This window comes from Acanthochromis polyacanthus, chromosome 1, assembly GCF_021347895.1.
Source record: "Acanthochromis polyacanthus isolate Apoly-LR-REF ecotype Palm Island chromosome 1, KAUST_Apoly_ChrSc, whole genome shotgun sequence".
Taxonomy (NCBI): Eukaryota; Metazoa; Chordata; class Actinopteri; family Pomacentridae; genus Acanthochromis; species Acanthochromis polyacanthus.
The window spans coordinates 27475707-27500968 of NC_067113.1; the positions used below are offsets into that span (position 1 = coordinate 27475707).

The following is a 25262-nucleotide window of genomic DNA, read 5'->3' on the forward strand; positions in this document are numbered from 1 at the left end:
GAAATCTTTTCTCAGACTCTCTTCTACTTTAATGAGAGCAGAAAAATAATATAACTGGACATGTACAGTCATTACAGTTCATTTTCTAAGACACAAATGCTCTTAATTCGGTTCCAATTCATAGAGATAAATGTCCAGTTCTGCTAAATGACAAACAAATATGATTTTGTTTTAAATATATTAAACACACTCTTCTATTTGGCCAGTCTGTGATAATTCATAAAGGCTGAATGGATTCTTGCCGTTCTCCCGGTGATACTTTATTAAACGCTGCCACCTAGAGGCCAAAAGCTGAAACACAGTTCCCACATCTAACGTGCTTCTAAAAACCAGAGAATCCTTTTCAATATGACAAGGTTTTCACTTAATTTATTAGTCAAAAACATCAATAAATGAACAGTAAATCGTACATTTTATTGTCCTTTCTGACAACTCGCACACACAAATCCCGGTATCACAAAAATATCTTCGGTAACGATGGAAATACAACTTGAAAATACGACGGAGCCAAGGACCTAGTAAAAGACTCACCATGACTGGAATCAGGTTACTAAATGTACAGATGTTTTCAGCCAGCAAGTAAAGCATTTATTGAAGCAAATAAAGGTATTTTTTTAATTCCTCGTACTACTGATGGTGTGCCTACAGACCTGAATGATGGTTTTCACAGTGCCCTAAGAAGCAGGTACGCACATCCTTTGCAGTAAGTCCAACCCTGGTGTTGAGGTCGATATTAAGAGCTGAAACGTTGGACGACAGCCATGAACAGAAACAGACAGAAAGAGACATTATTTTCTTCTACATCAATTTAAAAAAAAATATGCATGATTAAAAGTGCAAAGTCTTGCCCTTAAAGCTTGATTGCGTGAAACGGTTTAGCATCGACCAATCTCAAAGGGATTTGCTGCTACAGTACTTTTTTGTAGAAACATGAAAGTATCGACAGAAACCGAGCAGTAGCACGAACATGAGGACAGCAGTGGTGGTGATGACGCCGCACGTGCACGAAATCCAACATTTTTTACATGGAATTAACATTATACGTCGCCACTTTTACATAAAACAACACTGAGCTGAACCAAACCTACAAACTGGCGGGTAACTGACCACCTGAAGGTCCATAATTCTGGAGCTGACCAGGCTTAAAAATCGCTGGGAAAGATTTTTGGGCTTTTATTGTGAAAATCTGGGAGTACACATGCTTTTGTTGGTTGTTTAAATGTTTAATTTGAGTGAACTGATCCTTTAAAGCAACTTTTATCCACCTTTTTTTGACTAAAGTTGACCTGCAGCCTATAAACTTGGAATAATCTGAACATTATTTAACTCTGTAAACTGCATAAATCTCTCTATAGTCGCACACTTTTCTACTTGTCGTAGATTTACTGATTTTTAGTCCAATTTACGTTTATGTTAGCACCATTTGGAGTAGCAAACGCTGGACATTTCAACCACTTATTCACTCAAACTGCGTTCTAAGTGGTTGCCACATTTGTGTAAAATTGTGACACAAAACATAAAAATATCATCGTCAGCCTCATAAAAGAAATAAATTCACAATCCTGTTTGTGCGAGTGTCTTTTTTCCTCCAGCACAAATTCTATTTATTTCAAATAAGCTGAGCTACTTCACAGTCGCTCGAGGTGCCGCTGGGGTACAAGTACTCCCGTCTGGGGAATTGCGTCTTTAAAGGGCCGCATTATTACAGCTTATTGTGACAGAAGAACTTATTTTTGCATTAACACCAGTAGTTTGGCCACTTCAGCACCATGGACAGCTCCGTACTCATCCTCAATACTGACAAAAGAACAGCAGAAGAGCCACACTAGCTGCAACATCTACCCAGAAAATAGGACTTTTACAGACGACACGAGCACAAAACGACCAAACGGAGAAGCCGTGCGTTATGTCACTCAACGTTCCGTCTCTTAATCCCGTAAAAGACGCCGCTGATTGGAGCACAGAAGCACACAGGAACGTCTTAGCAGATTTCTTTGATGCTAAAACATACAAAAGCAGCTTTACACGAAACAATTCAAACTGCCAGCCCTCTAATTAATGTTTTAAAGACGGGTTCAGCTCATTAGGTGTGGCGTTTTAAAAAAGAGGAAGCACTGTAGGCAGAAAATTCATTAAAATTCCAGCAAACCAACAACATAAAAAAAACAAAAAACTATCAAAGACGACAGGACCTCAAATCAAAACCAGCCTCCCTCCCTCCCTCCCTCCCCTCTTCCTCGTAGTGGCACAAGCTGTTCATCAAAGGGGGGGAAACCTAGTTTGAAGATCAGCCCCGAGAGATGTTGGTACTAAACCAACCCTTTCCTGTGATGCTCTGTGATTTTCCCTACAAAGAAAGTGAGCTTGGTCCCACAGAGGCAGTGAGTGGAGCATGGTGTTTTCTTTGGAACAAACAGCACTGCAGCACATCAGCTAATAGAGCCTGGCTCCCAGAGGGGAGCTCGATATAGGACACTCTTCCTCTTCCTCCACTTGAGCTATTAATACACCCAAACAAAAGAAAAGAGGCTTAATGAGGCAGCAACGGGGAACTCATGCGAACTAAGTTAGACAAGAGCTTTGTAGTGTTTAGCTCCAAGGATTCCAGCTTTTTCATGAGGGCAATGGATCCTACTTTGCCATTTCTATAGCAGCTGATGCTATGGGAAGTACAGCGTGTGTACATTGTGTTACGCCCTTTTAAGCACTATGTTTGAGCCCGTTTGATGGGGGTCTTTTTGAAATGGCAAAAGCGACACAAAGGCGAAAAAAAAACCAAATGCATAGTTTAAAGCATGATAATGTGCAGGATATGGATACGAGAGACCCTATGAAGAACGCCGCTCACGAATCGCTTTTCAACAAACAGAAACTGTGATATATGTGAAGCATTTCTTTGCATATTTGCATGAAAGGAAATATCTCATGCAGCTTAAAGCAGCTACCTTGAAGTTAATGCTTTGGTTCTGATTCAGAGTACATTAGAATGGAAGAAGATGAGGGAGTGTGTTTACATGCACACAGCAGTCCGACTAAGAATTGGAAACTTTTTCTCGGCAGCTTCACACACTGACCACAAGTTACCCCTGTTACACATCAACCAAATACAGTAAATCAATTATTACCATGGAAGCAGACTCAGACATACTACTAACAGAGCGTGGCGTTTCACTTGCCTAACTAACATCGGCATTGTAACACTGGGATATTACAATATTTAAGCTATTGTAAAGAAAAAGAAAGAAAAAAAATGGGGGGGTGGGGGGGTGTTTGGGTACATCCATCACCAATTTTAAACATTAGAACTTCAAAGTCCTGAAATCAAATCAGGAAATTTCAAATGTGCAAGTAAACAAACTCACGTTAAATCAAGTAAGAGTCTGCTGGAAAACAAAAAAAGCCCATAAAGACAAAGAAATCAGTGGTGGACTTAATACTAACCAGATATCTGCCTCAAAGTGTCGCACGGTACAAATATCACCGTTTCAGTCATGCAGGACGACGTGGGAAATAGAGCAAGGACGGCGTGAAAAGCAAAAAGGAAGTTCGTTTGGGGGGGGGCTATCCTCAAGAATTGGTTGTTTTCATTGAGGGTGGTTGTTTTGCGACTCAGGAAAGTGACACAAGAGGCAACTTTTTGCTTTATATTGCCTTAAAATGTCCTGTTGCATCACTGCCTAAACTACCACTACCTGATTCGATAGCATTTTTGGCACAGAAATGTTCCTTTTTTTCAAAAACATATTTTGTTTCACGCAAAAGAAGTTCACCTGAAACTGCCTTTTGGCATCTTGGACAGGAGAAAACTCACCCCCCCAAACTACTTACACTACGCGCTAAGCTGATCTGAATTTTCCATTTGCGACATTCAGCTCAATCCAATTGGTCGTAGCGATGAGGCAGTTAAGTCTTAAACCGCACAAGGCAAATCCACTGCCGGGCTAAATACTGATTCGAGGATCAGACCGTGTGGAAAAGCAGCAGTGCTGAGTTTTGAAGCCGTCACACTCCCACTATGAGAGGCAAAAATAAGCCTAAATATAGCTCTTCTTGTAGGGTCGCATCCCTTCAGGCAGCAGAATTCCCCACACAACAATAAAACCACAGATTTGGCTGAACATACGACATCCACATTTGGCTGTTCCTACAAAACGGTGTTTACACTTTTGCTTCTTTAATCCATGTGAACGAGGAAAATGAATTTTTAACACTGAACACAGCTGCGGTTCAACCCCAAAATTCACCGGCCTCTATAAATATTTTTAAAATCCAACAAAGGATTTCTAGTTTCATGATATTTGACAAACCATCAACCGGTGGCTGACGGATTTAATCTCTTCTTGCCTATAATAAGTTGCAGTGTCTACATAACGGTGTCTCAATAAAGAGGCATTGACATGTAATAGAAGTACAAAGAGTAAAGAATGACCATCTGACTACACAGAAACAGTCTTCTGAGTTGATAGGGAAACATGTACACATACACAAAATATCTTCTGCTTTTTTTTTTTTTTTAAAGACTCGCTGTATCCATTATTTCTTTTCAGATCATTCTGAACCATAAATAAGTTAACAATATAGCTTATCATAAATAAATTTCAGTCTGTAAAATTCACATATAAATAACCTGCTCCATCTTGCAGGGACTTCCCAAAAAAGAGAAGTGGACCCACGTTGCTGCAGCCCGTTTGCATTTTTTTCTTCTTCTTCTTCGACGAAAAATACGAAGCATCCGTGGTGTAAACACTACGACTTTCCCTTTAAAACCTCTGGAGACACGGACAAAGACAGGTGAATGGAGGACAGAGGCTGTGATCTGATGAAGAGGACTGAACGCGCCTCTCCATTGTCTGTCTGGACCGGGGGCAGGAGGGCAGCCCTTTTTCATTTAGGACACCGGGGACAACTTCTTCTTGGTCCAGTCCCTGATTGACACAGTCTGTCTGTGAAGGTCAGAGAGAAAAGAATGGGTAGGCTATTGCTAGTGATGATTGATAGATATTGAGGTGACGGTTGCTGCTCCTGCTGCATGCTTGATTTTTGGAGACGTGCGGACGTCCATGCAAATTGAGCCAGAGGCAGAGAGCTGCCAGGGACACAGAGGAAGAAGAGAGCTGTCTCTACGCTAGTCCGAGCCGTTCTTCGGTTCGTGAAACTATCTGAATCTGGGTCGGTTTTTTTCCTCTCTCGCTGTCTCACTGTCCTTCTGAGAAGTGAAAGGCTGGAGGTGCTGGTTGGTGCCCAGAGTCTGTTCCCAGGGCCACCGGTGTGTTGACGGGGGTGGTGAGAGGAGTGCTGTTGGAGGGCTGAGGGTTGGCGTCGCCCTCCGGAAAAGTCTTCTCCTGAGACTGGGAGGAGGACGACGAGGAATGGGTGCTCTCACTGGAACTGCTGCGGGTCTCTGTGCTGGTACTCGTCTTTTTCATCTTCCTCCTCTTGGCTAGCGGTGCTTTGTCCACCGTTTGCAGGCGGAAACCTTCCCGCTTACATTTGTTAAATGCCTGAGTATAAAAGAAAAAGGAGGTCTAGTGAGCCAGTTATTAATATTCCTGTGAATAATTTATGTCCCAAGGGAGGCATTGATCTCATCTCATCAGTCACACACTGATGTGGCGCTAAAAACGGAGTCGGTAGTCGAATGCAAGTGAATGAATGTAACTGATGGAGGAAACAAAGAAGCTGAGTTTTGGGACCAAACAAACTGATTAAATCAGTAACGATTCAGAACACTGAAACAAGTGTTTTTTTTAATAACAATTATGTCATTTGCAGGAAAAAATTTGATTTAAATCTGTTCTTTGAACATCAGGTACAATGATGGTTATTTTATTAATGAATCGGTTACATTTTTAGTCTAAAAACAGCAGCATAGGGAGCCTTTTTTGAGTCACCTAAAATAAAAATAAGCAATTCTTCATACAAAAAATACAGATTGAAAATATGCAGCTGTACGAAAGCTGCAAGGATGCTTATTTTATTAGTGAATTTGGTGTATAAATGGCAGAAAATACTGCTATTTTCAATAAGCTAAAATAAATATTTTCTTCATGCAAATCACAAAGATTTAAAACAGTTCATTGAACAACTGATCCAAAAATGCTTATTTTCTTTATTGATTAGTTAGCCAACAACTCATGATTATTTAATTGGCTGTTGGGTCTATAAATGGCAGAAAATAGTGGAAAACTAGGTGTTGTCATCAAAAACGAGCTTGTTTTGTCTGACTAGTAACCCAAAACCAAAAGATTATGAACTTTATTGTCACACAAGACAAAAAGTAGCAAATCATTAGCAAACAATTACAGAAAGTGAAGGTTTTTGCATACATGTGTTTATTTATGATAAATAAATTCAGGTAAAATAATCTATTTTTCATGCCAAAAGCACAGATTTAAAAGAGTTCTTTGGACAACAGCTGTAATTATGCTTATTTTTTCATTAATTGTTTGGTCTATAAGTGGCAGAAAAGCCTGATCACTTACTAATAATTTCAGCTGTACTTCAGACAGATTTCCCCATAATACATTGAAAAGAATGTAATCTCTGAATTTACTAGTGGCAGCAGTTTGAACATTTCATTTCTTCAGCACAACCCACATTTTCTGACGATGGTGTACTTCCCATCATTACTTACATTAAAGGTAGCTTTGACGTAAGTGTGGACGGAGGCAGTGGAGGAGCCCAGGATGTCCGGGGTCATCAGCGGGTTGGAGGACAGCTGGCTGTCGTCCTGCAGCCAGGCATTGTAACGGAGGCCGCACATCTTAATCCTCTTGTTTGGGTCCACGGTCAGCAGCTCTGCAGGAACAAGACGCAGGTAATTACCTCTAGTGCTCAATGCGTGAGAGAAGAGGGGAGTCACAAATGAGCCTTGGAGAGGAAGTGATTTCCTCCTCAGTGTCTGTGAGCTACTTTGGGGGTTAAGAGGTTCAACCCATGACCTAAAAGTAAACAAACTCGTAGAAGCAGTTCCAACACACTGGTGGAAACTGTGACAGTGCAAAATGGATGACATATATTTCAATACATACAACTTTAAATATAGAGACTACATTTGATGAAGCTTTGTGATCTTTAGTTGGATGTAAACATTGCCTAAAAGACACTGCATTTTCAGTTATGCTTATGTGAGTATTCCTGCTATTTGCACGCTCTAAAGTTTACTGACTGAAATGTAATTAATATGCATTAACGTCTACAAATTCTACTCTATCGCACTTTAAGTGTTTGCCTAAAACAATGAGTCACCCGATCCTCACCTTGTATCAGGTCCTTGGCCTGCTGGGATACGTTTCTCCAGGCCTCTCCTTCAAAAGAAAAGTCCCCCTGTTTGATTTTCTTCATGATCTCCTCAGCACTGGTGTGAGTCAGGCTCTTCTCCTGACACTGAAAAGGCACCTGGCCAGACAGCATGGTGTACTGCAAACAGAGGATGACCACACAATCAGCTATAAAACCAACCTCAACATGGTTTCCAAGCTGTGCTGCCAATAGTGTGCATCCAATTGCAACATTTTCTACCACAGATGTCAGTTAGCACCACGCTGTCTGCAATGAGCTGGGAAACTAACCAAGCATGAGTGTGTAAACGCATCTACTGCAACATGCTTTGAAAGCGCTCTTGACCGATCACGACTGTCCACATTTTTCTATTGTTGTGCTGCTATGTTGTTGACCGTGGTGGGAACAGCACTAAAGAGGAGAGCGCTCTGTGCTCGGCTAAATGAACGGGATACTCTCACCTTGGCCTGCTTACATCTGCCCTCAGATTTCTCATTAAAATGACAGTGGTTGGGAACAGCCCTTTTGGCAGCGGAGGATCTGTCGTGCCTCCCTCTCCCTCTGTGTCTCAGCTCGATTGGCTTCCAGGGCATTGTGCACATAGCTTGTCAGTAACCATTTCATCAAAGCTGTATGAGGCACACTACTAGCATATCCCCCCCAGGGGGCGACGGTGTGATGCGGCACTTGCACAAACAGCCCGGGCTTTGTACGGATGACTGGCCAAGTACTGAAATCTCCCTCTCATCTCTTTGCCCCCCTGTGTCTCCTTCTACCTCTCCCTTTAATTTTCCTGCTCTGTACAGAAAAAGCTTCAATAAGGATGACACTTCCACTGCCGGATCTCACGTGCGCCTTAGCCAGCTCTAAGAGATGGCCTGGTTCTCGGTTCCGTGGCGAGCGCTAAAGTGTGTCAGCTCACCACAGGATGCTGAGGGTTGTAGCGCCTCAACGAGAGGAGATGAATGTCAGGCAAAACAGATAAAAGCAGAACATGCACACACACATGCGTACATGCCTGCAAACGCATGCTGGCAGCCTCGACTACAGCCAGAATCAGTTCAAAAGAACAGCTGATTGCTTAATCAGAATGGCCTGCAGCAAAATGCCTAATCCATAAACTGGATAACACAAACAAATCAACAGTGTATGGAGCTTCTGATTAAACGTTAATTTGGTTTTAGAAACACTTCAGTTCACAGCGCTTTGAAAAACAACTTTAAAGTGGAGCTTGGAGCTGTTGGATTTTGAAAAGATTTGTATAAATTAGAAATTTAAATAATCAGGTCACTTTCCTGGGGCATTGTGGGATGTGATAAAAATGTTAAAATAGGCCTTTACTCGTTGAGACTATCCAGTGGCAAAGAAGGATACTCCTGAATGGGGCTAATCAATGATCTGCTATTAAGATCTGTTACAGCCGGTGACAGACGTCATAAAAGTTTAAATGTGGTGTGCAGCATAATTCTATCTTAGTATCCTAGACTTCTACTGTTATATGAAGTTCTATAGCCCCAGAATATACATTATTTCTTATTGTTACTATTTCTTGGACCGGTGAAGTGAACTGAGAGCCCCAACAACGTTTTAATTTACAAATACTTTCTGGGGATGGAGGCAGTAATGCACACTTAAATGTTTTTTTTTTTTGAGCTGCAAATGCAATAATATCAGTTCACTATGATGAAAGACCCCATTGCTGGTGATAATAATGACAGTTTGGGGGGAAATAGCTCAAATCTACTGTATTAAATCAGCCTGAACCTCACAATGGCTGATAGAGTCAACCGTTATTAAAATCATTACATTCATTTTTAAAAATAAAAAAAGACACATAATGGTCTCTAATCAACTCCCTCATTCTCCATCCTTGAGTGGGAGTTTGTGATAACGATCAAGACTCATCATTCACAGAAGATTACGTCATCGTTTGCCAACCCTCTATTTAGCATCTTTTCAATTTTTGCCGTTATTTGGACTTGTGCTTTTGACAGAAATGGAAATACCATCAGACTGCATTGTTTCACTTCAAACCCTCATTCTACCCTCCTTCCAATTAGCCTTACGTTACCTCTTAGAGGCTGTCTTGCGCTTGCATTGCCTCAGCTTGAGGAGATCTGGTTTGATACAGCTCGAGTCCACCACACTAATGTCTGATTCAAGGGATTGCAGAGGGGAAAAGTCCTTGATCTCAAAAGAACCCTTTGTCGCAAAGGTGTTGTTGATTCTGTGTTGCTCTCCCTTTTATTTCACTCTGGCCTGGAGGCGCCACTGAACAACTCCTGCTTTTTAACATTTTTCAAAGTTAGATGGAGTTAGGCTCAAAACTAGGATCAAGTTACACTTTTAAATGGTGAATCTCATATTCCAATACAGCTGGATTGTCAAGAAAATCAACCATATTAGGTAAGCCCTAACATCTATGAATTATTTTTAATTTTAAAAAAAGGCAAATGGGCAAAAATATCAAGAAAGAAAAGCTTAAAGCAAAGAATCTTCTTGTTGTCACATGATAGCTTATATATTATCAAAATTATGACTGATTTTACACAAATTCATTTCCTCCCTCCTCTCTCTGTCCACCTTAACCCCATAAACAGCTCATTCATCCTATTTGCAGCTCAGTAAGTTGCTGCTAACATGACAGCGCTCCTTCTTTTGCTGAATAATGTGTATACCACGCTTTAGTTTTATGACTTTTACTCTTATTGTCCAGACTGAGATGATGGTCTGCTGATGTTTTATTCCCCCTGACGTCTGAATGATCAATGATTCCACATCAGTCCCCAGTATTTTCTTTTAACCCGCCTCATCCACTCACCAGAATGACCCCCAGACTCCACAGGTCGCAGGACTCATCGTAGCCATCATATTTGAGTATCTCTGGCGCAGCGTACTGCAGCGTGAAGCAGGGAGTCTTCAGGAGCTGATTGTCTGGTGGTTTGAGACGAGCGAAGCCAAAGTCTATGATTTTTATCTCGGAGTTCTCACTCTCGTCTGTGAAGAGCAAGTTCTGCAAAGCAATTCGAGACACAGACGGCAATCATTTCTTTTTCTGCTCGGCAACACCGGTCCACTCAAGAGGATACTAAATTGTACATCAAGACTGACCAGGTACTTCTGACCCATGTTAGGGTCAAACAATTTTGCTCTTGTTTTGTAGAAGATTGCAGAGTCAGGGTGACAATACGACAGATGATACGAAGTTCAGAAAAAGACAGTAATTCTGGTTTAAAAGCGTGTGATCCAGTCAGTCTGGATTCGCCACAAAGACACAAGCGGTGCTCAGATAGAAAGGAATTGCGTGCAGGAGCCCTGCTGAGTAGAAGGCCAGTACCTCCGGTTTAAGGTCCCTGTGCACCACTCCTACGTCATGCATGTGACTGACAGCAGACACCAGTTTGCGCATGATTCGGCTGGCCTCCGTTTCGCTGAAATGTTGCTTCCTGCGGATCCTCTCCAGCAACTCGCCTCCGCCGAGCAGCTCCAGAACCAGGTATGTGTGGAGCTACAGCAAACACACACAGAATATGTTTACATTTCTGTTACACCCAACCATTTATTCTTTGACATGCTTTGAAATAGTACACAACGTGCAAACAGTTCAAAGGGTTGAGCAGTTAAACAAACATTGACAAGTTTGTGGCGTGTTTTCTAACACATCATCAATCTCGCTTTCACAGCTTGAACTGCACGTCGCAAACACCTGAGTGTTGACATTGGTGGACAGAAATTTTTCTGTCGCATAATAAATATATGAAAAACAGCCCATCCTTAATCTCATGATGGTGAGATCAAACCATAATGGCATTGAGTAAAAGTGAAAGGCGGCAAACAAAGTGCGAAGAGAATAATGTGTCCGGGCGGCGGGGTAGAGTTTCTCATTAGTGCTGGATCCAGGGAACAAAGGCAGGACTCGGCTGAGTCAAGGCGAGGCAGCGCTGCTTTGATCTGGGTCACAGGCCTGTGAGGTACAGTAATAACCCCACTGAGCTCATCAGGACTAAAGTGGTGCTCCTGGGCATAAAGGAGCGGGGCTAATGAACCTGTACACAGTCAGACACACGGACACACCTTCCCAATAACCGAGGTAGGCTGCATTTGGAACATATGCACGCTCAGTTTGGGTTAATTGCGAGGCCCGATTAGCAACACAAGTGAATCTAGGTTGCTTCCATTCAGAATTACAAAATGGGTGTTTGTGCAGCTGCGGTTTAGAAATAAATCTGCTGTGAAATATCGAGCACACGGAGAGATGTTCGTGGGACAATATGTGAAGAGACAGAGAGAGACCTGGAGGGCTACCAGCATCCCTATTAATCTGCCTCGTTCCAGTTCCAGGACTTAATAAGGCTGCAGTCCCCGCAGGCTCCACAGAGAGCTATGGAAAACAGGATTCATGGCAGCAAATAGAACCGCCGCAATTAACTTTACCTGATCGTGGTAGATTTCATGTAGCTTGACAATGTTAGGGTGGCCGTCGCAGAGCTTCAGGGCTGCTATTTCCCGCTGAGTTTGCGCCTCCATCCTACAGGAAGCACGAGCAATCACAAAATACAACATAAACATGCAAACAGCAAAGTGGGAACCTGGCTTTTTAGATGGAGGTTTCTGTGCGTTTCTGTGTATATCCACAGCTGTATAGAATTGTTTGACAATACAGTAGGTTGCATTTTTTTTAATATTAGGCAATTTCCAAAAGCTACATTTTATCACCCAAAGCAATCCCACTTTCACACAAATCTCCACCGATGGGTCACTGCTCAAATTTTGATTTCAGGCATTTCCATCACTCTTTAACATTCTGATCTGCACCTCCAGTGACTTTTTAACAGCGACTGCACTAATAAAGGGCTACTAAACATAGTTTGTGATGTGTAAAGTGTGATTTATTTCCTGAACATGCCTATCTGTATTGTGGAGACGCGTTTGTGTCAGTCCCACTGTGCCCAAGTACGGATCACTATTATTAGAGCCATAATTCCTGGTGCCACACCATCCGTGGAGGAGTGCAGTGTAGGACTACAATCAGCACACACGATCAAAGCATATTTAGCAGGAGTTGTCAGCAAAAACAACCAGGTTTGTGAGCAGATTTGGCATTAAGCAGAGGAATAGGGAAACAAAAAACCTGAAAAATACTTAATCAGGTCAAAGAATGACATTATTTCACCTGAATCAGTTTAAGAGAACATTGCTGCTTTAATATTCTTGTTAAACTTGTAGAGTTTAGTTTAGAGTTGGCTGACAAAGGTCAAAATTCTGCCAGAGAGCGGAGGAGGTTGGCTGCACGATGCTTCCAGTAAAAACTATAAACACAACACCGAGCCAAAAGCATCCGGGTTGACAAACACATGTGAGAGAGCAGCCTGTGAGTTTTTACCTCTTGCTGACGATCTTGACTGCGTATTTCTGCCCCGTCTTCTTGTGCGTGCACCGTCTGCAGATGGAGAAGCTGCCCTCTCCCAGAGCACTATCCTTCAGGTCCATCTCATAACTCATGTAGAAAGGCGAGTCCTGCAGAAAGAAACATGCAGAATAGAAATTCTAACAGCATGGTATCCTATTAATGCCACTCTTTTACACTCGCACAAAATGTACATAAAATATTTCTTTGAGTGAAATAAGACATGCCGGTTGTTAGGAATAAAAAAAGAGCACATTTAGTGAGCTTCTGCCTTCCTTGTGATAATGCACAGACTGAATTAACATGCTATCGATTTAAACATGACTTCAGCTCTTGAAATGCTTTTATCTTTGCCACAGAAAACACTGAAGCCATGAATTATGTCCTTGATATTCCTTACATTCCTCTTCTTTTTCTATTCTCCACACAAATACGCAATTCATGTATGAGCCTTTTATGTCTTCTCAAATTTAAGTCTAACTCAGAGGTTGTATAGACAACACTGCTTTTAAAATAAATATGCAACTTCATTCAATTACCACTGACAAGAGCTGGAAAGCCAACAGCCCACCTTACTTTGTCCTGCTCCTCATCCATAATAAAACGTCCTTCGCCTTCTAACTTTATGATCATGAAGGTTTTTGCTTACTTTCACCGTACAGTTATCAGCAGCAGTCAATGAAAACCGTTTTAGGAGGAACCAAATAAACTTCTCCTGTTGTGCAATGTAGGATACAAAAGAAGAAATATAACCAAACACCGGAAAATGTAGCTTCCCTGATGCAAATTAAAATACCGAAGGACGCCACAAGACAAGATAAAACAGAAAGACTGTTAACTAACTTCCTGTCTGCAAATGAAAACGGTTTAAAATCTACAAAGCACAGAGAACCGAAGCTTTATTGGAATTCTGAGCCCATCTGGAGCAAAGTGCTGCCTGACCGTTTGGTTAAACTTCCCTTAAGGATGTAAGCAGGCTGTGATTTGGTTTACACGCAAGTCAAAATGCTCAGTTTGCTTCATACTCCAACATTTTCTTAAATAATTAAATAAGGGTTGAAAGATGAATGGATTTCAAAAATTAAATCACAATTTGTAACAACAGAATAAGTAAAGGCTATGATTTAAGATGCACTTCATGCATTGTGTCTGATTGAGTTTTATAAATTCAGTCTTTATCATGTGGTAATAATCAATCAGATGTTTTAAATTTATGATACAGTGAACATTGAACTAAGCCTGAATAATTTTTTAAAATCACAAAACAAATTGCAACATCTGTCAGATAAATTATAACTAGATACGTTTTCCAAATCATTCAGCCCTAAACTAAACTACATACTAAGAAGGGTTATGATGACAAATTACAGTACCTATCAGCTTTATAATGAATTTAACAATAAGCTTCATAATCGGCAACGTTTACAAAACAGCTCAATTTAATATCTCTTCTATCAAGACAAACCAGCTACACACGCAGGTATCCAGGAAGTTGATAAGAAACTAAATGAGTGTACAAAAAGCCACGCACTTCTACCTTCTAAAAAGCATTATGCTGCAGCATGCATGAAGAAACATCATTAAATAAACAGACTCATGCCGGAAAACTGAATCTGAGTGCAGTAAAACAAGCATAGTAGGGTGAAAAAAGTTCCAGTGGAATGGAGAGGAAGGGGGGAAAAAAAATCTCATCTGTCTGTGACAGCAGCCATTAGCTTAAGTGTGTTTGTGCTGGAGGATCCAAGTCCATTCATCTTACCTTCATCATGGCGCTCCGGGCCACCGCAGCCGAGCCTGGCCTCTCAGAGCCCCCACACAGCTGGACAGGGTCGTCCATCACCACATTCCTCTTGAACAGAATGGAGGGGGCCATGAAAGAATATCCCTGCACACAGAAACACATAAGCTCTGCATGTTTACATTTCCCTAAGACGAGGTGAGGGATGGAGTGTACGGATAGAAGAGAAGGAAACTTCCTTTGCTGTGGGAAAACGACTCAGAAAAACGACATGTACTGCAAAGAAGTTTCCATTTTTCTTTATATGTAACTTGTCAAACCAGTCTGACAGCTCCACAATGAGGCCAATTCTGTTCATTTGTGAGTGACAGTGGCTGTCCAGCTGTTCCTATTGTTAGACCTGTCATTGTGGAGAACCGCCTGCTTAATTCCAGCTGTGGGGAGCCCAGAGCTTTGAGCTGGCATTAATCTCTCTCTCTCTTTTTCACCGACACACACACAGCTGTGTGGTATGTAGTGACAGCAATGGATGGACGGAAGGATGGATGTTGAATGAATGAGATGCCCTAAATTGCCGGGCTTGAATATTTGATTGCTCTGCTGTGAAATTACATCTTGGCGCTCTTAATGCAATTTTAATTTTGTTTTGTGAGGCACCGCGGGGGAGCAAGTGCACGGTGTAAAACTGGGATTGCTGTCGTTATCTCAGAGATTGCTAGGCTTGCAAATTATAAAGACCACAAAATTTCAGAGTATGTGAATGGCAGCTGAGAGCGAAAAATGCCAAGATGAAGTTGGCAATCAAAGACTGAAGGCGTAACCGAGACAGACGTGGTGATGCTCTCGAAGTGTAACCTTTTATTCCATGAGAGAAGCCCGTTAATGGATCTATTGATCTACCGAGCTCAAGGATCCAGAAGGCAATCAGAGTTGAAATTTCATGCAATACATCAGACAGCCATCAGCTGGCATGGAGTTGTGGGCCATATTATGGTTCAAAGCTACATCAAAAATAGTCATTCACATCTGTTACTTCAATAAGAGCTGCATATGGCAGCAATTACTTCAATAAAAGCCCCTTTAGTCAATTTGAATACCAATGCACACAGACAGAGTCATGTTGACTTACAGCAACCTTTTGAGGACATTCAAAACTTCACTTGATTACTTCAATTGCTGTGGAGTATGTCAAATATAGTCGCAGACAAAAAGTGGGTAATGTATAATGCGATTTTTCAACCGTGTCAACATTTCACACTGCCTGCAACCAAAGCTCAGACAAACACGAGCACCAAACGGATGCAGATGTAAACGCTGTCCTGTGCAATGACCTGCAAGGAGCACAAAGGAATATTCCGGTCTGCAAACGACAGAGCCGTGAGTCACAACAAAACATAGTCTGGCTGGTGTGACATCGCTTCCCTGCTCCCTCCCACCTGGAAGATGCGGTCGCAGTTCTGAGGAAGAGCTGCAGGGGAGTAGGTGGGGTCCATCTCCGTGAACTCGTCTGCGAAGTTGCTGACGTCCAGCTCATCTCGAATCACTGGCTTGAACGGCGCAGGCACCTTCTTAGCTGCCAAGTCCTCCCAGTTAATTTTCTAAAGTGAGCACAAAAAAGAAATAACACTGGTTCATTTCAGCCCCTATTAGCACATTTTATAGAAAAACACTCGCTTCAAATGGCCCCATAATGCATAGTTACAACCTATCTGGCAATTTACTTTTTCTAAACATTGTGAAATAGTCAAGACAAGCTGTAAAATTCACCTGGTAAAATGGGTGTTTCTTTACATTCTCTGCTCCATTAGGACCGGAGCCTAATCTCTTCTTTGGATCTTTGATGAGGAGACGCTGGATTAGGTCTTTGGCCAGTGGTCCCATGTCTTTGGGGAAAGGAGGATCCTTTTTGGAAATCCTCCTGTGATGTGTAAGACAGACATAGTCAGTGGCGTACAGTGATTACAAGTGAAAGCTTGCTGAAAACCGTGAGCCGGCGATCGGGGAGAATCCATACTTGGCAATGTCTGTGTGCGAGTTCTCGTCTCCATCTACAGTGAAGGGGGATCCACCGGTCAAAAGCTCGTACATCAGTACGCCGAGGCTCCACCAGTCCACCGCCTGGAATGCATGAAGCAGAGCACCCACGCGTGACTTCAGCTCAACAGACTAAAAGAAAACTCTCAGTGGAGAGCGTAACACATTCAGAAACAGAAAAAGGAGGGTCTGGGCTTCTTTGTCTCAACCTAATGGGCAGCTGCATAAAACACAAAAGTACATCTTACCTTGTCATGTCCCGACTCGCCTCCTTCCACTATCTCCGGAGCCATATATTCAATGGTGCCGCAGACGGAAAAAGCCCTTTCGACCTGCAAAAACATGCACCAGTTGAAACAAAGAAAACAGAACATCTCACACTTTGGCTACAATAAACATGCTGCTTTGGGCTATTATTATTTTTTCATCACAGCACAGCACTGTGTTTGTGTAATGTGTGTAAACAGCATCTTCTGACTTTGACTTATTAAAGTTAAGGGATAAAGTCACTAAGCAAGCGTTAACTGTTAGTGGCAAAATAAATGCAGACCCCAAAATGGAGGCCTTGTTTGAAGCAAAGTCATTTCCTGTAAACCCTTAGATTAACTTTAAAAATATATGCACTTTATGACCCATTTCTGCATAAAGGGCTGCGTACACCTCGTGTAAAAAATAGAAATAGAGGAACGGCCTATTTTTACGTTTGCAGCACAGATCTCTTCAGCACATATGCACCACTTATATACGGCACTCACACCTGGTGGAGCCGGTTTCATTGATTGTACTGAAAGCGTGGTGAAGCAGCAGCCGCTCTGCAAATAATCTGCATACATTATGTGTACGCCGCGGTTCGTCTTTGCGTCCTGAGGCTTCGCTGCTGTAAAACGCCTGCAAATGTTCTCTGTTATGGTCAAACTGTCAAAGAATAAACCTCCTAAAAAACACGGTTTCAAATCTAGCCAGAGAACTTCTCCACATAAAAATATTCATTCTCATGTCACCAAAATTTCAAGTCAAATTTCAGGAAAAGATTTTGATGCATCATTTATTAGGAGTCAATCACATTTGACTGCCATCAGTATTTTTAATAAAATGTTCTCTCATTAGTGTCCTTTTGAAAAGTTGTCCAACTGAGCTGCTTTCTTTACACCAGTAATTGGAAAAATTACAGATTTCTCTACTGTGAAACTAACAAATCTACTTTAATTTTGGCAGAAATATTAAAGTGTGATCAACTGGGAGCCCAGTGGTCATGGAAAAATGAGATTTCTCTGTTAGACTTTTAAGGAGAATTAAAGAAAAAAAAAAACTTTTTTGGTTCTTATTACCTGTAGCGTATTATTATAACACGCAGTTCTAATTACAAGTGTGAAATTAGGTTTCTTTTGACTTCTTGAGAGTTTTGAACACATTACTGAGGCAAAATGTACCTGATCAAATTCTTTACTTAGGCCAAAGTCTGTGAGAACTATATGACCACTTGAATCCAGCAGGATATTCTCAAGTTTCAGGTCCCGATAGACAATCCCAAGCTGCAAGAAGAAAATAAAACAAAGGGCAAACTTAGATTATATGTAAGCAGACAGACACTACGATTTGATGCATTAAAACTGGCGTTCACCTTGTGTAGATGCTCTAGCGCCAACACAATCTCTCCACTGTACAGGGCGACTTCTTGCTCTTTAAACCGCACCCTTTGCACCAAGTGTGTGAAAAGCTCCCCACCATTTACATAATCTGCAACGGAAGATATCAGTAATGTTATGTTTAATCCAGGATAAATTAAACATTTTTTAAATTCCTGACTGCACTAATTCATTCAGCTGGTAACAATTTGTTTCCTTCACTGGATTAAAGACAACAGAAGTGGAAAGCTACAGCTCAACAAATGCACTAACCGAGAATGAGGTGCAGCTTGGTATCCGTCTGGAAGGCATAGTGAAGTGTGACAAGAAACGGCGACTGGCGGATGTGCTCCAGCACTTGCCGCTCCGTCCGTGTGTGCTCGGCAGTCTTTGCCTTCTGTACAATAGTGGCCTTCTTCAAAACCTTCATGGCGTAAAGCTTTCCCGCATCGTGGCCACTCACTTTCCTCACCAGGAACACTTTGCCATATGCTGGTGGTTAAAATAAACAAAGACAGAGGGCAAAGTTCAGCGCTGAGCAAAGGCTTAAACAGAAATAACTGGCATGCCGCGCTTATCACTCCAAAAACACACAATATCCGATGCTAGACTGGCATGCCAACTATCTTCTGAATGTCGTGATCGGTTTCTCGTGGAAATGGTTTACTCACCTCCTGTGCCAAGCACCTTCAACAGCTCAAAGTTTTCGATGCCCACCCTCTCTACATGACCCGTCAGGTTGGCTGGAAACAGAGCAGAAATTAAAATAAATACATACAGTAATAATAATCTTTATTAATTTGCTTGTATTGCTGGCTTGAGTGACAACATATCCTGACAAAATGAAACAACAAACAGCCTTAAAAGTCACTCCATCTTTTGCACAAATGTTTAATTATTACAAGTCTACATTAACTTTATCACTAAGACCCATAAAAGTCCTTCTTCCATAGTATGTACATTAACGACTGACTATCTGAGGGTTGCCAAACATCTAAAAATGTATATATTCGCTACACTAACAGGCCAGCTGTTGGCAGTTGCGATTTAACGCTCCATTATAAATTTCTCACCTACCCTGACTGGTGCTAAAATAGACTACTCACTGCGAATTTAGCATAAACTATGAACTACTAATAGCTGCTTAATACTATGTGCTAAAATCAAGACATTAAACATCTGAGGACGTACAAGTTGTGGTATACAGACTGTAGTATAAAAGTGAAGGGTCTGATTCATTAAAAGGAACCACTTAAGTCTTTAGGCCACATTTTCATAGCCCTTATTTATTGGATAGCTGTTCTTGCTGCTACATCTGGATCTACTGTTGCTTAGTTTTTTTGTATTTTTAAAGGTTGTATGTTGATTTTTGGGGTTAAACACTTTGTGCTAGATAAAGAAACTTGACTTACAAAATGATCAAGGTGCAAAAATGCTCAGTTAACAAGCGACCCAATGAGCTGCAATGAACACTTTCATGATGAAGTCATGTGTTTTGAGGTAAAATCAGCAACCTCACTGTCTTTTTAATACTATTTGGAAAGCCAAGTTGTGAAAAATACTCCCATTTATCAGTAGTTTTTGTTGCCAAATGTTGTTCACTCTGCATGGCTACCAGAAGACAAAAGAGTGAAGTTGTACCAACACTAAACACAACGTAAAAGAAGTAACTGCAACAGCTAATGGCGAGCTTGTTTAACAAAAGCGGTAAAAAATGACCAAACACTACAAGAAACATGCACAATTTTAGGAAAAAAATCCTCCAAGTAAACAATTTAAAGCAACGTTTCTTGTCTTCAAGTGTCTCCAAAACAACTTACTCTTCTTGACTACCTCCCAAATATGCAACAGTACAAGATAATCCACCACACAACTGCAAGCAAACTGGCTACATTAACCAGCAAAAGGTCATTATCTTCCATCAAAGATCTTCAGTGCATTCGGCACACGCTGCCACGGACTCCCCATGTCTTTCTAAATCCCGGTCTCCTCCTCCAGCTGACTGAGCATAGCATGCTCTCAGACATGCATGTCCATTGTAGTGAACACATTCCTTCTGTCTCGCACTCTGAAAATAGGCTACTGAGCAATTAAAGTGGCTCATTTCATCTTTTCCGTTGCTTCTCCTGTTACACACGAGAAGAAATGCAGCAACTATTAGGCAATTTTAATGCGAGCAGTCTAATTTCAAAACAACAGCGCTGTCCTTTAAATTTGAGGTCAGAGATTCAGGTTGCATAACACCCTTGTCATGCTCCTCCCTTGCCAAGGCCAAGTTTGATTTTGGCGTTTATTAATAGACTGACAGAGGTGTCTGACCACACGATGTCTCTCTGCTAGACAAGAGGAGCCTCTTTAGTTTACAGGAGGAAAATGCCAACGGTCCTTACAAAAGTTTTCAATAAATTCTGTATTTGGGTGGTTTCCTGAGTGGTCAAAGCTAAAAACTCAACATCTCATAAAAATTGAATTAGGAATGGCTGATGTTCTGTTTTGTTATTGTGTCAACCATCAGCACAATCATGAATAGGATTATCAACAGTAATCTGGCATGTGTTTCTTACAATCCTGCCTAAAAAAATCCTTGATATGAGGCAGGAATATTAAGGTAGAATGGCACATTTATGTACTGACACTGACAATAAGTAAACCTGGCCTCAGCTAAATGGGCTTAGTAGTATTTCTGAATAGTTTATCGACTTAAAATTTAAATCATAATTTGAGACCATGCAAGTAATAAACCACAAAGGCTGCAATTTAGGACACACGTGAATAAAGCTGCATTTAATTTGAGCAGATCTGAACTGTAAAGGGTTATTTATGTGTGTCTACTTTTGCATGCTGTGGTTTCACTGACATAAGCCCAGTTTCATTCTTTACTAGCCACATTTGCTACATTTAGCAGCACACCTGACTCAGAATTTAAACAGTCACATATGTAGTTTTTTTTTTTTTTTTTTTACAAATTAATGCCACATTTTGGTGGTACCTAATGTTGAAATACCGAACATAAGGCTCAACTTTTAAAATTTATCTCAAATCAAATTGCAAAATATATCAGGAAAATCCCAACCAGATATTTTTTCAAAATCCTTTTTTGTACTTTGCAGAATAAGCATTGGTGTGGCCTTTTATTGATTTATATTTAGCAATATTGTCTCCGCTGCTACAGCAAGGGTGCAAAGAATGGGTAAGTTGATGCAGCAGCTAGAACACTGAGTGTGAAATCTAATACCAGAAAAAAAAGAGTGCCATTGACAACTAGACAGACTACATATTTAGGGCAGGGCAGTAAATTGGGGTGCAGCACAGTCATGTTGCAGCCTGAACAGCAGCATGGTGTCATTACAAACCAGCTGCAACTGAGGCAAGAGTGCAACTTCATTCAGCAGCCTGCTGCACTGAAACACTCAACACAACCACTAAATATGTAGTGATTCCACCGATATTTCCTGCTTTTTGACTAATTGATGCATGTCAACAAAAATTCACCCTACACTGTCATTCAGTGAAATTATTCCTCACAGCTCCTACTTGACTCTGGATGGTTTAAGTCAACAAGGCTGCCCAGGAGAGGAATATATTTAACTACCTGCTTAAGGGTAGAGTTGATGCAAACCTCTGTGTAATATGCAGAATGACAGCCAGGCTAACGTTAGCGTTTGTGACTTGACATCATTGCAGCTGCGTCCGTTGGTTTAGGAGAAGTTAGCTGTGACCGCTAACAAATCCGGGCAATGACCACAAAAATAAATGTAAAAAACCCCCGAGCAAATTAACTTTATAATCAAGGCGCTGACACCGGTACAAACTTGGTGAATACTCCCGTCGATAGTGTGATTTAACCCAGTTCCAACTAGCTTAAGCTAATGTTATTATGCGAGGTTGGCAAGTAACGTTAGCAGTTAGCTCAGGTTATGATTAGGTAACGTTAGTTTGCGTGAGTTAGCAGCGGAGGTTAACAAGTGATAACGACAGTCGGACAACGTTAGCCTTCCTCTGCCATTTTTTTAAACTTGGTTAACGTTAATGTTAGCGCGTACTACAAACGCCCATTGACAGTGATACTTGGGCTTCTCCAAGCTAGCCCCAGCTAATATTTCTCCCCCCTTTGACACGTGTCTCCGAGAGATAAATGCCTAATAAAATGTGCTGCCGTTAAGTTTCACCGGGTCACAGCTAACTTACCATTTTTCAGCTCATGTTTCACAGTAAACAGGTCACCTTCTCTGGAAGATCCCTCCATCGGGGATGGCATCGTAATGTCCCTGTTATGTTCAAAGATGCTTTTTTCAGACAAGGTTACGTTCACCTACCGAGCTCGTTTGCAGTATCAACATGCAGAAACTGAGCACATAAAACAAAATAATTACGCGCCCGTGAGTTCGGCGCCAAAGTTAACATATATATAGGCTGAATGTTGTTACTAAACCTGGCAGCAAGCAAGCCCAAAGGAAACACTTGCTTCTTCCAGCACACCACCACGACCACTACCTTCGCAACCAGGCAGTCCCTCTCCTCTGATTGGGGTTGCTATGTGAAGGTCTGAGCGCTGATTGGCTGATTTTGAGGTAGCGACACATGATCCCGCCTCCCTCACAAGACTGGTGCTGCCTTCAAATGTCCCTCGTACAATCTTATGTCAAAGGTCAGGATGTAAAAATTTAACTCCAATAAACTGCGTATGAAATTGCAAAAATTGAGCGCAATGCCATTTGATTAGTTGTCGCAAAATAAAGCAAACAATAGTGTCAGTAGCAGTCCCAATACAGTGGTGGAAATTCACTAAATACTTTGTTCAAGTATTATATTGCAATATAATTTTGAGGGACTTGTGATTCACTTGAGTACTTCAATTTCATATTCATTGTTTTATTATGTTACACTTTTAGAAAAAAACATGCTCTTCCTAAGCCAATATGCTCATTAGTTACTAGTTTCTCTAAAAATCAAAATACATCAATATGATAAGCAGCTGGAATATGATGCATGTGATGTTCTATTTTAAATGTCCCTCACAAAATCTTATGTCAAACGTCATTATCTGAAAATGAAATTATAATAAACGGCAAACTCAAAACAATGCAAATGAATATGCAAAAATGTACTTCAGTAGAGTCTCATTTGTTTTTAACAAATAAGGTGAACATTAATATTGGTAGTAGTAATACTTTTTCAGTGGTAGAACATTACCAAATACTTTGTGCACATACTATATTTAAGCATAATTTGTGCTTCACTTAAGCATTTCATTTTATATCAATAATTATTATATATCAATTTACAATAGGAATGTACAGTGAGGAAAATAAAGCCCTGTAAATGGCAGTACAACATGTGCAAGTAATGCAATTAGTGCAACAGCTGCAGAAAAACAGATAACTGAAAAATCATTTGGAATATAATGCATGCGATGCTTCATTTTAATAATCCAACAGTGTAACAGTTGCTACTTTTTCTAAAGAAACTAAATACTTTATTATGTCACTGCTACTTGCATTAATCAAAGAACAAAAGTTCATTTACTTTTTAAAATGCACTTTCACTTGAGTTCATTTTGTCTTGCCATAGTGAAAGTGATGTTAAAAAAAAAGAAAAGCATTGGGCAACAAAAGGCAGCATATCTGGAAAGTGATCAGTTCCTGTTAGTTGAGGTAAATAGTTCCTCAGCAGCAGCACAAACCGCTTTCCCCAAGATTATCACAGAGGTGAATCAGCATCTCCCCTAAAGTGTTGTGACAAAAACTGAATATTATAACCTTCCTTTAGGTTGAATTTAAAGCAAGATTGTTCAATTATTTTAGTTTTGACTGTATGTATCTAATAAACTGCCATTTCCTGGAAAGATGCAAGTGTAATGTAGTTCCGCTAATTACACACAGGGTGTCATCATTGGGCAGTGATCAGCACTGCTACCATTGTAAGGCAGGTGAGCAGTAACCATACTTACAACTGTCTCCTGTTATGTAACAGCAAGTATGAATTAAAACTACTCCTAAGTAAGGAGAAAATAATATATATTTGACATGCATCTCAATATATGTAAACACAAAATAGTTAAAAAATAAAAACAAAAAACAAAGAAATAATTACAATAACCCCCCAAATTAATCTGAACAATGATCAAAACCAAACCTACTACTGGTTGTGGTATGTCGTTGTATGTAAAGAAAATTATTACATTTAAGACTGGTTTATTATTGTGTGAGTCACATTGTTGATGTTGCATTTAGTTGAGATAAATTTGGAGATTTTTCAGACTTCTCCTTTATCATTTTCTCCATTTGTTTTTAAAGAAATACTGCATAATTTTAGAGGTGGAACTGTTAACAATATATAGTCTAGACCAGGAGCCTCAACAAGACAAAATAATTAGATTTCCCAGTAAATCATATGTAATACTGCGCAAATCTTAGTAACTACAGCTGTTATATAAATATGAATAGTGTGTAAACATACAATGCTGAAATTTAGAGGAGTTGAAGTAGAAGAGCTGGAAATGAAAGCACCAGAGAACCTCATATTTATAGTACATGAATAAATGTATTTATGTATTCATTCACTGGTCATCTGTGCTAAAATTTCCACCATGTGCCAAGCATCTGTCGACACTTTAGTATGAAAGGAAAATTTTGAGAGGATCATTTAAATTTGGCTTTTATTACCAGCAAATGATAACCTTGACTCGAACCCCAAATGTGCAGTTCTAGAAATGCACAATAAAATATAAAACATTTGTCATATTGTTTCTAATATTTCTATAATTCAAATATTTCTTATTGTAGCTTCCGGTGCGAATAACTAAAATAAAAGACACATTTTTTTATGTAGACTAAACAACAGACAAGCAGATGACAAATTAAAGGAAAAGCCTGAACTATTTCCCCCTACGGTGAGAGGATCTGGTGACTTTTGCTGGTACAGCTTCGGCCAACTTTAGCCCTTAAAGGGACAAGTCATTGCAAATCAATACAAAGCTGTTCTTTATGATCACCTTTATATTATGATGCAACATTTCTATCCTGATTCAAATGGTTTCTTCCATGAAGAGAAGACCCCATCTACTGAAGAGTTTCATAAGTATAAAAATGTTCTGAATCATATGCTATCAGCTTTGCAGTCTCCAGATCTCAACCTGAAACAACGCGGAGGAGCAAATGCTGAGGCAGTTCTGGTG

At 40.6% G+C, this 25262-nt stretch overlaps 1 protein-coding gene across 2 annotated transcripts; it reads right to left on the reverse strand.

The window, feature by feature from the left end:
* Positions 1 to 352: 352 nt before the first annotated feature.
* Positions 353 to 22598, reverse strand: rps6ka5 (ribosomal protein S6 kinase, polypeptide 5). 2 transcript variants are annotated; one of them, XM_022196992.2, is made up of 18 exons: positions 22518 to 22598; positions 22274 to 22353; positions 18757 to 18828; positions 18359 to 18577; positions 18082 to 18197; positions 17891 to 17992; positions 16709 to 16792; positions 16441 to 16544; positions 16194 to 16344; positions 15863 to 16024; positions 14448 to 14573; positions 12665 to 12798; positions 11716 to 11809; positions 10619 to 10789; positions 10103 to 10294; positions 7260 to 7419; positions 6635 to 6798; positions 353 to 5501 (listed from the first exon to the last, which is right to left on the reverse strand). In XM_022196992.2, exons 2-18 carry the CDS (start codon positions 22341 to 22343, stop codon positions 5196 to 5198), a joined length of 2427 nt encoding a protein of 808 aa, XP_022052684.1. In that variant the 5' UTR covers positions 22344 to 22353; positions 22518 to 22598; the 3' UTR covers positions 353 to 5195. The 2 variants fall into 2 exon arrangements, with proteins under 2 accessions (XP_022052684.1, XP_051805202.1); XM_051949242.1 differs by having other exon boundaries at positions 22274 to 22594.
* Positions 22599 to 25262: the final 2664 nt, after the last annotated feature.

What these genes read in the sequence shown, in the direction of transcription:
- rps6ka5 (XM_022196992.2), bottom strand. Translation starts at nt 22,343, where the DNA reads ATGCCATCCCCGATGGAGGGATCTTCCAGAGAAGGTGACCTGTTTACT. An exon ending in GAAGGTGCTTGGCACAGGAG is followed by an intron (nt 18,578 to 18,756) that starts GTGAGTAAACCA and finishes TTTAACCACCAG; the next exon opens with CATATGGCAAAGTGTTCCTG. An exon ending in GGAGTCTGGGGGTCATTCTG is followed by an intron (nt 7,420 to 10,102) that starts GTGAGTGGATGA and finishes CTCTGTTTGCAG; the next exon opens with TACACCATGCTGTCTGGCCA.